Source organism: Danio rerio, chromosome 23 (assembly GCF_052040795.2).
Source record: "Danio rerio strain M-AB ecotype USA chromosome 23, GRCz13ab, whole genome shotgun sequence".
Taxonomy (NCBI): domain Eukaryota; kingdom Metazoa; phylum Chordata; class Actinopteri; order Cypriniformes; family Danionidae; genus Danio; species Danio rerio.
Genome location: NC_141043.1, coordinates 35,289,225 through 35,306,149, shown reverse-complemented (window position 1 = coordinate 35,306,149; position 16,925 = coordinate 35,289,225). Strand labels below are relative to the sequence as shown.

The 16,925-nt window shown below is 33.3% G+C and overlaps 1 protein-coding gene across 7 annotated transcripts in view; it reads left to right on the top strand.

Moving 5' to 3' along the window:
- dgkaa (diacylglycerol kinase, alpha a) overlaps nt 1-15,013 on the top strand; it is a 69,330-nt gene extending 54,317 nt beyond the window's left edge. For 3 of the 7 annotated variants that reach the window (NM_001045315.1, XM_087306168.1, XM_087306169.1), the window contains 16 exon segments: nt 309-426; nt 638-726; nt 1,602-1,721; nt 1,941-2,039; nt 3,135-3,221; nt 3,309-3,382; nt 3,670-3,744; nt 4,834-4,919; nt 5,013-5,102; nt 8,332-8,492; nt 8,629-8,693; nt 11,334-11,424; nt 11,758-11,935; nt 12,014-12,131; nt 12,371-12,431; nt 14,008-15,013. In NM_001045315.1, the coding sequence (NP_001038780.1) occupies nt 309-426; nt 638-726; nt 1,602-1,721; nt 1,941-2,039; nt 3,135-3,221; nt 3,309-3,382; nt 3,670-3,744; nt 4,834-4,919; nt 5,013-5,102; nt 8,332-8,492; nt 8,629-8,693; nt 11,334-11,424; nt 11,758-11,935; nt 12,014-12,131; nt 12,371-12,431; nt 14,008-14,079 (1,584 nt within the window). In that variant the 3' untranslated portion in view covers nt 14,080-15,013. 7 annotated transcript variants of the gene reach the window in all.
- Nucleotides 15,014-16,925: the final 1,912 nt, after the last annotated feature.

Genomic DNA, 16,925 nt, shown 5'->3' with positions numbered 1-16,925 from the left:
AAAAACACAAAACGTATTACTGTAAATAAATCAATAATCCACAAAATAAGATTGAGAACATTGATTTTTGTTTGTATTTTGGGACATCATCATAATCCCGTACATGACAACTGTTTATGACAAAATATTTGGGTTGGGGTCAACTATATTGTGCCTTTAAGAGAATAATTATTCAAGTTTGGCTACAGAGTAAAAGAACATGAATCATTAGCTCACAGAAACATGATGATGCACTGTTACATTTTGCACATTTAGTTTATCAAGTACATAATCAGTCCTCTGTCACAGTCATTCTCTACTTTCCCAAGATGACCCAGAAAGACGGCCAGCACCTATGGAGGATGAAGCATTTCAACAAGCCCGTGTACTGCAACGTCTGTCAGAATATGCTGCTCGGGCTGCGCAAACAGGGTCTCTGCTGCACCTGTGAGTGGAATTCTGGGTAATTCACAGCAAAGGTTAACAGATTGTTTGGCCAAATGTAATTTCTGCAATCTGTCAGTTTAAAAAGGTTAATTTTAGTGATTACAATACATACCTTTTCAAGATATCCTTCTAGTTTATGCAACAAGGTTGTCAGTCTATTTTGGGAACTTCTGCTCATTTTGATATCACAACCGTTTGCTATCATACACAGGCTGCAGATACACAGTCCATGGCCGATGTGCCAATAAAAATCCAGCTCCATGCACCCGCACGTATGTGATGTCAAAGAAGGAGACGGGGGTAAGCACGTCATTTCACTTTAAATCTTAAATTACATATCAAAAAATAAATAAAAATCAAATAAAACACTAACACCATGTAACTGTATTTATAGCTTTGCATATAAAGTAAACATCTTTGTAGGAATAAAACTAACAACTATGGAATCAGAATAAAAAAGGAAATCAGATGAATGAACATTACACATATAAACATTGCAAAATATAACTACATCTACAGTGCTCAGCATATATAAGTACACCCCTCACAAATCCCTCTTTTAAATTCATATTTTAATAGGAAGCTATACAATATTGTATTTGTGCATACACATTAGATTAGTCAGTACTGAAGCCAAATCTGGAGCTTATCTAACAAAATTATTTACGTTAACAGTTCAAAAACTAGTACAACCAAATATATATCTTATGAAAAATATTAAATATAAATTTTAAAAAGAGGAAAAATCAAGAGAAGCAAAACAAAAATAGTTGAAATTTTGTAGGTTGTAATTTTATTTTGCAATACTTAGCTTGAATTTAATAGTATTATCTTTCAATTTCTAAATATGTTTGGTGACTAAAATTGTATTTTAATAAATATATTTGTTTAATAATTTGTTTTGTTTTAATGCACCAAAGTACATTGCCTATATTCACTGAGAAATGGATACAAATATTCATTTTCAAATTGGGCTGTACTCAATTATGCTGAGCACTGTATTCACAGAAATCTTTATTTTGTTGTGAGATTATTGCAGGTTTTGTATTGTGTGTGTTTCACTAAGGTCATCTATTGTATATCTTATTATATAAGTTTTAGTTTATGGAATTGCCATCAAATGGATACTGGAAATGTAAACAGCATATGCACATCTCATTTGTTTTTGCAAACAGATCGCAGTCCATGACTGGGTGAGTGGAAACTGTGATTCTGGGAAGTGTGACGGGTGTCAGAAGAAGATCAAGAGTTTGCACGGTCTTACCGGGAAGCGCTGTGTGTGGTGTCACACCATGGTGAGATTAGGACTGGGACTGCTGCGCACTTACTAAAAACTGTTATAAAATAACAGATTACAGTGTACTCCGCAACTGTTGGTTAAAAAAAGAAATGAGCTTATGAGTCAATTTTGATAAAATATCACTCTCAATATCAAATGTAATCAAACCTCCATTTTTTTTTTTTTTTTTTTCATAACTGGATTTTTTTCCTTTTTTTCTTTTCTGATGTTTTAGAGACATGATGCATGTGCAACCCAGGAGCCATTTACATGTGATTGTGGCCCTTTCAAGGTTCATATCTTACCACCTTGGGCCATTTATCCTGTCGTCAAGGTAATGCAAACAGCAAAATGCAGTATACAGCAAAGTACACACATATGGATAGATGGGTGGATGTATATGCATTTTGCAGAACGCAATATACGCCAAACACGCACACATTAATCTAGAGAGTTTATGGTACATTCATTGCTATCAGATAGAAAACTTTTATTTCCAAATATATCTATAAATGTCCTGTTATGCACTGTGTTGACAAAGTTGACAGCTTCATGATACTATAAATGAGCAATATGTTGTTTTATTATTTTATTTTGTTTTTTATGTGTTGAAAAGTAAAAAGGAACAGCAAGTTGACGTGACTAAATATGGGTTGTTGTGATTATAAAAAAAAACAGCTATAAATTACACAAAACTTTAAAATAAAACTTAATTGTATTGCTTTAAAATTTCAGTACTAATATGTAGTAATAATAATGTACAGCACATATACAAGCATGGATTTTTTTTTTTAAATATTTGCCAAGTCAAGTGCATTTTCACATATAATACTTTCAATAACTAATTTATTTAGTTTTTTTTTCCATGATGACAGTGCCTGATAATCATTATATTCAGATTCACGATAGTACAATATATTTCTTTCTAATTATTTTGCAAGATGCTGTATTCAGCTTAAAGTTAGGTTTAAAGGCTTAACTTGGCAAATCAGTTCACAAAATGTTTTATTTCAGCCAGACTAAAAAAGTAAGACCTTCTTCTGAAGAAAAATATAATAGGAAGGAAATACAATGACAAATGTCCTTGCTCTGTTATAAATAACTCAGGAAATATTTGAAAAAACTATTTATATTTATAATTGATAACATTTTAGCCAGCCTTTAGTATAAATAACCACTGAAAAACGCTATGATGCCCTGCAAAAACTCTAAAAAAAAAAGCCAAAAAGGCTGTTAAAAAGCTAAATACAAACAGCAACATGACTAGTTAGTTAAAAAAAGAAAATACAGCTTTAAATCAGCAAGTTGGTAAAAGAAAACTCAGCTTAAATAGTTAAAAATAATGTATAAACTACAGATGCAGATCAAATGCAGATAAACTGTGATTTGATCGTCCATTGTACCTACTGTTTTGTGTTTCCTCATCTAGGAAAGGCCGAACTGCATAAAGAACGGCGGCTCATTTCCAGATGATGACAGTGAGCTCAACACCACACCTGATGGACAGGTGCTGCGGGTAGGACTCTGATACAGCTCTACTACTGCATCCACACACTGAATGATGAGGGTGAAACTAAAGCACAGTCTCCTCTTCTCCAAACAGATCAGCCCCATTCCAGACACTCGTCCTCTTTTGGTGTTTGTCAATCCTAAAAGTGGAGGTAAACAGGGAGAAAGGTGAGAACACGTATATCCATCTAATATATTATGTGTGTTTTTTAGAAGAATAGATTTATTGTCATTGTCACAAGTACAAGTAATTTTAAAAAGTGCTCTCCAGTCAGTGCAACAATCATTTTGTCTATAAAAAATATTAAGTGCTAAAATTACTAAAATAAATTGTAAAAACTACAGATATTTACAACAGAATATGATCAAATATGCTCTAAGACATAACATCTACATAACTACTAAATTACATAAGTAAACTAAACAAATGAAGTCAGTAAATTTGTGTTTTACAGGGTCCTTCGGAAATTTCAGTACTTATTGAATCCTCGGCAGGTTTATAACCTTTCCAATGGTGGACCAGGACCAGGGTAAGGATTTTTACTACAATTTTTATATACAGCAAATACAAAATTATTAGTCTTCCTGCTTTTTATGTAAATTTTTTTGAAATTTTCTAAATATTTTTTAACTGATGTTTAACATTAATTTTAAATTGTATATTTTCATTCTGTTAAAAGAAGACTTTTAGTTGGAATAAACTCTTCCACTCTTCCATATTTTATTCAATGGCTGAAATAAAAGCAGTTTATAATATTTTTTAATGATATTTTTCAGTTTGCTTTAGAACAAAGCAATGTTGTCCAACGACTTGCCTAATAACCCAACTTGCCTAGTTAAACTAATTAATCTAGTTAAGCTTTCAAATTGCACTTTATTTTAAAATATCTGTACCAATGTTATGTCATGTCATCATGGTGAAGACGCAAGAAATGAGTTATTAGAAATAAGTTATTTGTAGGTCCACATGGAATCTGTGCGCACAGAAATCCGCAGATTTTTAGCCCATCAGTCTGTTTATTTACTTGTGTAAATGTGTGTAAATGTATATTTATTCAAATTTTAAATAAAATTCTGAAATATTATTGACTAATATGAAATGTTCATATGATTTATTTGCAATGCAGTTTGTAAAATAATGTTTTCTGTCTTTTAGTAGATATATTATTATAGATTATTTATTAGCTATTAAAATCTTTTTTCTTTTGAACATCATTTCAATTGACCTAATAATAATTAAATAAAATGCTAATAATTTTGCCTTCAACTGTATAAGCCTGTATTGGCTCAAACGATGGAAAAAGTTCTTCAGTTTACTTGCATATTGTGTGTCAGATAAGCTAAATAAATTGGTGTGCCATACATACCTAGATCCAAAATGACCTGAACATGAAAAGAGTATTGTTTTAGTGGTTACACTGCTTAAAAAAAAGAATTGCAGAAAATCTAAATAAATCGTGTGTATTTTGAGGATAATGCGTGTATAAAGTTTCATTCGCTCACTAAACATTATGCATTATAAAGACAAATTTATGAATATTTTTGGTAATCAGTAAATTATGAGTGCTAAGACACTTGAAGGTGGTCATAATCGATTTAATACTCTGTTTTCAAACCAGGTTGAGTTTCTTCAGAGACGTGCCGAATTACAGAATATTAGTTTGCGGAGGCGATGGCACAGTGGGCTGGATTCTTGATGCTATAGGTTGGAAACCGACACACATTCACAGCAAATCTATGTGAGCAAGCTTTGCTCTGATTTCACTTTCAACCAACTGCTCTTTTCAATTCCTCAAAGATAAAGCCAATCTGCCGGTGCGCCCTCCGGTGGCTGTGCTTCCTCTGGGAACAGGAAATGATCTTGCACGCTGTCTTCGATGGGGAGGAGGTGAGGACAAAGGCTTCTACCTGTACCTGAAGATTGAACAAATATTTGCATGTAGTTGAGAGCTGCACGGTATTGGAAATTTTGATTTAGTTTTAGTTTCACTGTGTTTTTAATGGTCTCTTTTGCAGGGTTAGTCGGCTATAGTTACATATCAACCAATTCTTATTAGACTATTATTTGTCAAACTGTTTGCTTAATATCTGCAGACCTTAATCCACAGACATTAAACACATTCTCCTGACTTTGCAAGTACTTGTCAATTTACACTAATCCTAACCTTAAATACAACCCTACAGTCTACTAATACTCTAATGAGAATTAGTTGGCATGTAGTTGCATTTTTACTCATAATAAACAAAATGTGCTAAAGCCATGGCTCTGTAATGGCTCTATATCAAGAATCTGTTCCTCATTTTAGATCAATTGAGATGTTTTTGTAGGGAAGTGCATCTGGATAAAATATAATAAACCATTGATAAGCATTGATAAATACAATAGAAATAAAACCCAAATGAAACAAACAGTACTTTATGGTTTTCTCTGGAGTCTAACAGTGTTCAGGTACAGAAAATAAATAATCAAATAAAAATAATATAATAATAATTCATCGTATAAACAAAAACACTTATTAATGATACTAACACATTTTATTTAGGATGTGCTTTTCTTACAGCCAAAGCACTACAAAAAATGTAGTGTAAAAAACTGGGTTGGGCTGTCTGGGACAGTCCTCAAATGGTTCAGATCTTACCTTGAAGGGAGAGGTTACTATGTCAGTATAGGTGATCATAGGTCGAGGTGGACACCCATGACATGTGGAGTCCCACAAGGCTCGATTCTGGCACCTCTCCTGTTCAACCTTTACATGCTCCCTCTGAGCCAAATAATGAGAAAGAATCAAATCTCCTACCACAGCTATGCTGATGACACTCAGATCTACCTAGCCTTAGTGCCTAATGACTACAGCCCCATTGACACCCTCTGCCAATGTATTGATGAAATTAAAAATTGGATGTGCCAAAACTTTCTTCAGTTAAACAAAGAGAAAACTGAAGTCATTGCGTTTGGGAACAGAGATGAGGTTCTCAAGGTGAATGCGTACCTTGGCTCTAAAGGTCAAACGACAAAAAATAAGGTCAAGAATCTTGGTGTGACGCTGGAGTCAGATCTGAGTTTCAACAGTCATGTCAAAGCAGTCAGTAAATCAGCATACTATCATCTCAAAAACATAGCAAGAATCAGATGCTTTGTTTCTAGTGAAGACTTAGAGAAACTTGTTCATGCTTTTATCAGCAGCAGGGTGGATTACTGTAATGGACTCCTCACTGGTCTTCCCAAAAAGACAGTCAGACAGTTGCAGCTCATCCAGAATGCTGCAGCCAGAATTCTGACCAGAAGCAGAAAATCAGAGCACATCACACCTGTCCTCAGGTCTCTACACTGGCTGCCAGTTACATTCAGAATAGATTTTAAAGTATTATTACTGGTCTATAAATCACTAAATGGCCAAGGACCTCAATACATTACAGATATGCTCACTGAATACAAACCTAACAGATCACTCAGATCTTTAGGATCATATAAACTAGAAGTTCCAAGAGTTCAGTCTAAGCAGGGTGAATCTGCCTTCAGCCACTATGCCCCTCACTGCTGGAATCAGCTTCCAGAAATGATCAGATGTGCTCCAACATTAGGCACATTCAAATCAAGACTGAAAACACATCTGTTTAGCTGTGCCTTTACTGAATGAGCACTGTGCTGCGTCCGACAGATCGCACTATTATGTTTTTCGTTTTCTTTTTCATTCTTTTATAACCTATTTTAACTCATTTTAATTTGTTTTTATCTGTTTTTAATATTTTTTATTGTCTGCATTTTATTTTCCTAAACTTGTCTTTTTTATTCCTGTTTATGTAAAGCACTTTGAATTGCCACTGTGTATGAAATGTGCTATATAAATAAACTTGCCTTGCCTTGCCTTGCCTAGTGTAAGAGAATAAAAAATATATTATATTACATTATAAACAACTTAGATCAAGTAAAAACCCTCAATCGGTAACATATTTATGATAAGCAAGTTTGAAGTGGTGAAGTGAAGTGGTTTCTTGAAATTACAGAGGGGAATATAAGTATTAAACTTGTCACCTTTTTTTGAGAAAACATTTCTAAAGGTGCCGTAACAACCAAAGAAATCCATATGTGCAAAGAAAACAAATCTTAACATGTTTAAAAATGAAGTTATGCATATTAAAATGAAATGATGCAGGGAAAAAGTATTGAACACATGAAGAAAGGGAGGTGTAGAAAAGCAGTGAAAGCCCAGACAGCAGCTGAAATCTCTCAGTAGTTATTCAGCAATCCTCTGCCCTTTCTCATTATAAATTAATATTTGCTGCTTCAGTCCAACATCTACGTTAGCAGGACGATGAAGATGAAACCAGGGTGGACATTTCAGCAAGACAATGATCCACAAAACAGCCAAGGAAACTTTCAAATGCTTTCATAGAAAGAAAATAAAGCTGTAGAATGGCCCAGCCAATCACCTGACTTGAATCCAGTAGAAAATACAAATTAAAGATCAGATTTGATAGACGAGACCCACAAAAAACATTAAGATTTTTGATATTTTTTTCACACTCTATTGAAGTCCAAAAAAAATGACATTTGAGCAATGCATGTAACTTAATTCTCCATATGAGAGTGGTCTTTAAGCTGCCATCACCAAAAAAGCCTTTATATAAAGTATTAAATATGTTTCAGTAGTTCAGTACTTTCTCCTTATATCATTTCATTAGTTTGTTTTATTTTTATGTTTGTCTTTATTGGGTTTTTACCAAAATCTGGTTCAATTCCTTGTGAACAGCTCCTTTAGAAATATTATTCCCTGGAAATAACATGACATGTTCAATACTTTAGCACTTCGAACATTTACCAATTAATCTTTATTAAAGCTGGAAACTTTGTGATTTATTGTGCCTAAATGCTTTTCAGTCTCAGGCCTTAAAACACATTCAGGTTATACATTTTCGCTATAGTGATTAAACTTTGCACTGCAGTGCATCCACAAAGCACATTGTGTTCTGAATAGCTGCTCTGGTCAATTATGACTTGACATTCCTGTGATGTAATTTTTACAGATGCGCACGTTACAATGTCAATGCTGAAACGATATACTGGGCAGCCCTAATGTAGTCTGTATGTAGTGTATCTGATGGTTCTGATGTTAAAGGTTATGATGGAATGGATCTGGGCCGGATCCTGAAGGACATCGAGGTCAGTGAGGAGGGGCCGATGGACCGCTGGAGCATACAGGTGACTCTGGAGGACAGTCAGGAGAGAGGAGACCCTGTGCCCTACGAAATCATCAACAACTATTTCTCCATCGGAGTGGTGAGACTTGTAGAGTACTTTAACATACAGCTTTAATAAATACCCCATTATATTTACACAGAACGTAAAGATTTAAGTACTCTACAGAACAGTAGTGGGTTTACGATTCTCACTGTACTGAATGTGTCTTGAACAGGACGCCTCCATTGCTCATCGCTTCCACACAATGAGGGAGAAACATCCACAAAAGTTTAACAGCAGGTAGGTTATGTTTTAGATCAGTGTTTCTCAACCACATTCCCGGAGGAACACCAGCTCTGTGTATTTTTCTTGTCTCCTTGATCAAACACACCTGATTCAGATCATCAGCTCATTAGCAGAGACAAAGGCTGTTTCTCAATTCCATGAACACAGAGAACAGACTCGTGATCTCGTGAAGACTGTTCTTGCCAAGTTACCTCAGAGGAATGAACTCGGGAGGCCATGAGAACACAGAACACATCCTGTAAGAAATAAGATGCCACGTTCTTCCTGATGGTCACTTAACCTTCACGCATTTTTAATGGAAAATTATTTAAACATTACAGCATTCATACAACGACTTATTGCTTTTCAAAATATATTATGCATAAAAACCTTATTAATATACGTTGCACATTACAAATAAAACTAAATCTAAAACAAATTTCAGCAAATAAACACCCTTAATGTGTTAATGCCTTTATTAAGATGTTTATGGTAATGTTTATATTTACAGTCTCATTTAGGGTAACTCCTGACACAATTAAGTTATATCTCCGAACTTTATTAATAAATCTATATAAAATGCTGCGTTTCCCACCTCCCTTATTTAGCTGCAATGACTTTTAGGACTTCTTGAGCGAGTTTTGTGCTCAAGTCTGTATCGATGCGTCCTTGATATCAAGAACACATCTGAGAACTTTCACGCATCCTCCTTTCTTGTGGTCTTGAGTTTTGGAACTGAACTTTGGCAGTTGATGATGATGTTACACGAGAACACGAGGACGAAAGATCGCTGAAGAACGCATATTGAGAAACAGCCTGAAAGACCTGTAATGGTGTGACAGCGACATTCAAAACATGCAGTGCTGGTGGTCCTCCTGGAACGTGGCTGAAAAACAGTTTTAGATTACAGACGGATTGATCTAACTATCAATATGTATTACTTTAAAATATTGTTGCTTAAAAATCACACATTCTATTTTAAACTATTTTCCAATTTGTTTATAAACCCTTTGAATTGATTCTGAATATAAATGTACAGAAATTAGAAAAAAAAATATTTTTTAAGGTTTTAAAAGGTCAATTCGTCAAACACATATACACATTTATTTATTTATTTATTTATTTATTTAATACAGTTGAAGGCAATATTATCAGCCGTTCTGTGATATATACATATTTCAATATATCTCCCAAGTGATGCTTAAAGCAATTTTCATTTTCAAATTTTCAAAGCAAAAAACATTTTCACAATTTTTTTTATAATATTTATATTCTTCTGGTGAAAGTCTCATTTCTATTAGTTTAAGTGGAATAAAAGCAATTATTATTTTAAGATCAGTATTAGCTTAAAAAATATTTGTTTTGATTTGCCACAAAACAGGCGATTATTGACTATGTCTACATGGAAATCAGTAATCAAAAAATTTGCCTTAATCTGGATAAGACAATAATATGATTAAGGTGTTGACATGAGTTGCTTTTTGAATGTTCCTTTCATGATCCTGTTTTACATGTTTAAACACAAAATTCGATTAACATCATTGTGTTACCACACTATCCACATTTCCTCTGGAGTTTTATGTAATTTTGGGTGTTTTGTTCCTAATTTGTCGACTTTAACTGCAGTTTGGCATGATTAAATTCGGATAATTGGTGTCCATGTAAACAGCCATTTTTGATTACCCTAATCTGACTAAAGTTTAATTAAACTAAACAGAAATCGAACATGTGGAGTATGCTGATTTTAGACGCATTATTAATGTGCAGACATGTAAACACATTAATCAAAATATTACTGTTCTGAAAGATTTTCGCCGCCTTTTGCGACAGGATAGTCCATACACACACTGCCGTTTGAAACTATTCTCTGCACCTACCGAGTCAGTGAATGACCACAGATACCTGCATCATGAAATGCAAAGTTTTTCCCCATACGCCGTGCGGTATCAAATTCCATTAAAACAACACACTTCCAGCAGTTCATATGTCTCGCATACAATATCTTGTTTGTCACAAGGGGCATACATGAAATGTTCCTGAATGAAAATGAAAGTGCCAAACTGCAGTTAAAGTCGACAAATTAAAAATTAAACACCTGAAATTACATGAAACTCCAGAGGAAATGTGGATAGCGTAGTGACACAATTATGTTAATCGAATTATGTGCTATCACATGTAAAATAGGATCGTGAAAGGACTATTTAAAAACCAAAACTCATGTAAACACCTTATCATATTATTGTCTTGTTCAGATAAAGGCAAATAAATGGATTACTGATGTCCACATAGTCAAAGTCCAAAGACTTACCTAATTAAGTTAAGCCTTTAAATAGTAGAATCCTGATTTTACATTTCTACTAAACCATTAAGCAGCACTAATGTTTTCAACGTTGATAATAATAAAAAGCATTATTTGAGCAGCATATATTATCAGCAATATCATTTCAATCTTATAAATTATAATGATTTCTGAAGAATGGTGTGATGTGGGAGTAAAGATGCCAAAATAAAACAGGTTTGCCATTACAGGAATAAACTACACTTAGATATTTTTAATTATCAAAATCTTTCAAAGTATTTAATAAATTTTATTTTATCAAAGAAATGCAGCCATGAGAGTGGCTTCCTATTAACGAATGCTTATATTTCTTTCAGGATGAAGAACAAACTATGGTATTTTGAATTTGCCACGTCCGAGACGATCTCAGCATCTTGCAAAAAACTCAAAGAGTGTCTCACCATTGAGGTAAGAAAAAAGGATCACGCTTCCATGAGAGTTCAAAGAGGTTATTGATCACCGCAGCCACCTTTAACTCCCTCTTTCCTTGTGCTGAAAGCCCATCAAAAAAGCATCAACTAAAAAGCAAGAGCGCAGTGAGGGCATTAGAGTGATAACACCTGTTATTATTAACCTGCTTCTGGTATTAGAGCTCAAACCGAGCCCATTTCAATCTACCAGATCAGGGACATTCATTCACAAAATGAAGTTCATTACTTAAAAATGGGCGCTTTATTCAGCCTGAAATAATTGAAAAGCACAACAGGACTGACCTCTGCAACTCTCTCTGGCCTAATGCAGTGTTGTGGGACTCAGCTGGATCTGAGTAGTCTTTCTCTGGAGGGCATCGCCATCCTCAACATTCCCAGCATGCACGGCGGCTCCAACCTCTGGGGTGAGGCAAAAAAAAGTGACCGGATGGACCAAAAGTTGCCCGAGGTCATAGTAGATCCTGAAATCTTAAAAGTGAGCCCACAAGGTAGGTTTCTTTCCATGTGGAGAGAAAGTTTTAATATGAAAGTTGTCCATAAACACTTAACCAACTGTCTCTGAACAGATATGAGTGATAAACGATTGGAAGTTGTGGGACTGGAAGGAGCCATGGAGATGGGACAGATTTACACCGGCTTAAAGAGTGCAGTCAGACTTGCCAAAACATCTCAGATTACCATCAGGTGAGACGATCGCTTGCAAACAAATGGGTGAAAATGACATGCTCGGACATGCCTGTGTGCATTTGCATAGCTGTTCGCATTTTATTGAGAAGGTTAGAATATTCCATTTGCAACCCATTCATTCTTTTGTCATTAAAAAAGGGCGATGGCCTGTTTGTTTTGTCAGAATTCTATGTAATATAATGTTAATACATTATAATTGTATAAATGTAAAATTGAAAAAAAATGTTTATGTATAGGACAAAGAAGCCTTTGCCCATGCAGATTGATGGAGAGCCGTGGATGCAGCCACCTTGTACTGTAAGTGTCCATTATGTACACAATACTGCTTTTTTAAACCATAGAGTGAAGATTTTGATTCATATGTTATTGTTTTTTGTTCAGATTCATAAATTAAGCTTTGTTTGTTGGCCCTTTCTATAGGGTTGAAATATGTGATAGTAAGCAATTGTATTGTGTGCATTATGAGTCAGTCATTTAATTCATTACTTCAACTGAATCAGTTTTTCCAAAACCTCTTTTTTATAGCTCCACATCAATTCACATATATATCATACCATATCATATCATATATCATATCATAATATTATATCATAACATATCATATATCATATATATTATATTATATTATATTATATTATATTATATTATATTATATTATATTATATTATATTATATTATATTATATTATATTATATCATATATCATATTACATCATACCACTGAGCCACCGTGTCATCATATATCATATCACAGGGGTGTCCAAAATCGGTCCTGGAGGGCCGGTGTCCTGAAGAGTTTAGCTCCAACCATAATCCAACACACCTGAACCAGCTAATCAAGCTCTTACTAGATATAATAGAAACTTCCTGGCAGTTGTGTTGAAGCGAGTTGCAGATAAACTCTCCTGGACACCGGCCCACCAGGACCGAGTTTGGACACCCCTGTCATATCATATATCACCCATGAGCATTGGCCAACTTTATATAGTATAATACATTCACAGTACACTTACATTTATTCCTTATTCTCTCCAGATTTAAATACAACATGGTCAAAAAAACAACAACAACCAGAGACATATTATATTTTAAAAAAATAAAGAATAGATTTCTTTTACAATCTTTTTTTGTTTTCTATTCATTTGAAAGTGTTTACATTTTGTTTCTGCTATGCAAAATGTTCTATTCATTGATTTCAATGGTCCATTTTGTAATATAATATGCTAAGATCCTGTATAAATGGTGTGTAAGCATCATATGTGTTGTTTATACATATATATATAATAACTAAGTGTGTATATAATAACTAAGTGTGTAGTAACTGATTACATATAATCTGGATTATGTAATCAGATTTCGAAAATCTGGTTCTTAGAGTATGTTGTGGAAGGGCATTCGCCTCTGAAAACATGTGCCGGAATAGTCATTTCGCTGTGGTGACCCCTGATAAATCAAGGACTAAGCCTAAGAAAAATAAATAAATAACTGAATGTGTACGGTGCTTTAAATTGCTAACAATCATATTATATTGTTACACATCCATCACCAAATTATCCATAATTTATTAATTCTCTCCAATTCTTCTTGCGTCCCTTCTTAAAATATCTGTGATCAATACTAAATTTGTAGATAACTCACAGCAAGTTAGGCATAAAAAACCAACGTTCCAAAAGGAGTCAAAATACTTTGCCTAAAATGACTGCTTTAGAAGATGTTATTTACTACAGTTTTCCTACTGTACTAATGTAATTTACAGCGTCAGTTTATTTCCCTAGTACTTATGCTAATAAAAGCAGACCTTTTAACTTCAATTTCAGCTTATTTACTATTATTATTTAACTTAATGTGTTGTTTTATGTATTTCTGTTTTTCAGATTCACATCACACATAAGAACCAAGCCAGTATGCTGATGGGCCCTCAAGCCAAATCCGGCTTTTTCAAATAGATTTACCTACGCATGAAGATGATCCAGTTCGCTTCAAAACTCTGTGTGCATTAAAAGGACTGAAGGCAATGACAGTTTATGTACATTTTGCAAAAGAAGATGCTTAATAAGGTTTTAGCTCTTACCGAAATCCTTGTGTGTTTTTAGGAGATGATTCTTACATGAGGTACAAACTCTTCGCTGATATCCAATATGCTTTCTTTTTAAGAAACTAGTGTGCTCAAACTGTAGGTCATGCATTTTTTGCGTGCATTTTTTTTTAGCTGTGATACACATATCATGTGCACAGGTCATTCCAAATAAATAGCTTGTTTTAAGGTTATGTAGGTGTACATAAAATAAGCTTCAAGTGTATGAATCGAGGTTTGATGCAGAGTTATTTTGCTGTATAGTGGATTTCAAAACAAGAAGCAGATCTGTAATAATTCTGCATTAGGCTTTTAGTTTTTTTTGTAGTTTTCAGCCTACATTTTCTGCTGCTGCTGCCATAAATAATCATGAATGTTACGATTAATCCAGGCTAAACAAAGTGCAAGTGTGCTTTTTGCCAGAACAGTGAATAGTTTTAGACAATTAAGCCTAATGAGGCATCTAATATATACAGCCCGCTCAAATGTAAACACCTAAAATAGTAGGTGTACAAATTAGACAGTAACTTAAAACTAAATTAGCACTATCATTAGGTTATTTTCAATGTATCAAGAATGTATTGAGTCAGTTGTGTAAATGTGATTTTTGTTGCATTTCATACAATTACACAGTAATCGTCCTTTAGTCATTCTGTTGTGTAGACCAAACCTTAAAGGGTTTAGAATTAGATTGCGCATTTATGGCACTCTGGTAGACTTTTCATTTTAAAGTGCTCCTAAAAATGTAAAGGATCACTTAATTTTGTGAATTTGTCTGAATAAACATTTCAGTGTTTGATGATTCACAGTGTTTTGGTGCAAGTTTCATGGTCGCTCTTAAGGTGTTTACCACATACAAGCACTAGAGGGCGCCATTAGTTTGAATGATTTTACACCAGTCTGCCGACTATCCTGCTGTTTTGTTGTTTCATATCAAAAGCCACGTCTGGTTAACTTGGGTTATTTTATACGGATTGTGCCATAAAATACTTAACTGAAACAGGATAATTGTTACATAATTTATTTGGTAGCATTTTGTAATTTTTAAATGATATACTCTTGCTCACATCAATCATCAATAATGCATTTCAGTATTACAACAAATATTGATTAGACTAATAATTATTTGGGTCAATAATAATAGTATAACAATAGTGTCATCATTTTTATTTAAACTATCTTACAACAGCAGGAATATTACAAATAAAAAATACTGAGAATAAGTTTATTGTGAAAAATACAGAATTATACAGTAACATAGACCATATCAGTGTGGTGATGTCATTGGCCCATGAACATTTCCTGCTTGTTATTAAACTATTTCATAACTGTAAGAAAAGGCAATTTAATCATAGCGTAATTTTAAAACAGCGATCGTAATTTATCACTTTTCAATATGTGGCTCTTTTTGAATTCTCAGAAGCTATAGAAATTAAATAAACAATAAGCATTGTTTTTGTTTACATCCCTCAAAATGGTCTATACCAAAATACACATGCCAGAGTGTACATACAAGACATTCAACAATTAAAAATCTTATATTCCTGAAGAATATTATAAGCTGTCCTTGATCTGTTTTTTTATTATTAACAATTGTCTTCAAACTTGTAGTCCTTAGTCTCTTTAAGAAAGTGAACAAAATTTGGCTTTGATACAGACCTTTTTTTTATGTATATGAAACTTTCCCAAAATAAAAAAGCTGTACAAGGAAGTTAAATTTGTTACATTTATTGACATAATAAATGCAAATATAAAAATTGTGTAATTAACATGTAATATTGGTTTTCCTTCTAAGAGCATTTTCCATATTCACTCAAAAAAAATCTTGGCTACATACAATCACAAAACATATTTTTTGTATATTCTTTTCCCATGGATCACAAATCACAGGAATAATCAATATCCAAATGACAGTAAATCTCTCTAAACCCTCTTTAACTGGATATATTCAATGTAAAAAAAAATTCACACGAATGATAAGCTTTTTTTCCCAAATTATTTTCATAAATACATTGGTCTATTTAAAGTTTTTAAATATAACTGTATCACCTATTATAATATTTCTAATATATTTATTAGTATAACTGTTTAATGATATCAATGTCTCCTAAAAAAGGTTTTCTTTAACATATTTTCCTTCTAAAGACTCATTTCCATATAAAATGAAGAAGTTGTTAAGGTATAGCATCAAATACAATAGCATACTCCTTTAGAGTAATCGGAAAAACAAATTGATCTAAAAATTTACTGTAAGATAATAAGTTACCATTTAAATTTAGAAGTTGTCTAACTAATACAATATCATTTTCATACCAATTTTGGAAGGAGAAAGTTTTATTTTTCTATTGAATACATTTATGATTCCAAATAATATACTTATTTGGGGGAAAAATATGCTTAAATACCAGCATCTATGCCAATAAAGCTTGTTTGTGAACTCTAATGCTAAATCTGGGTTACAGTATAAAATAATAATAATAATAATAATTTGCATTAAATGTGCAAAACTCACAAATAAATACAAAATGAAGTAACATCTAAGTTTAATGGAAACTATATTTAGGTACTATATAACTGGCTATAGCTATATTTTCCAAGAATAGGTTGGGCGTTTAGAAACTGATATTAACAAATTGCTCTAAAGAACAGTCTCTGAATGGAGTCAATATGATATAAAATCTGATGAAAACACACCAGTCAAAACCCTTAAAACTACAT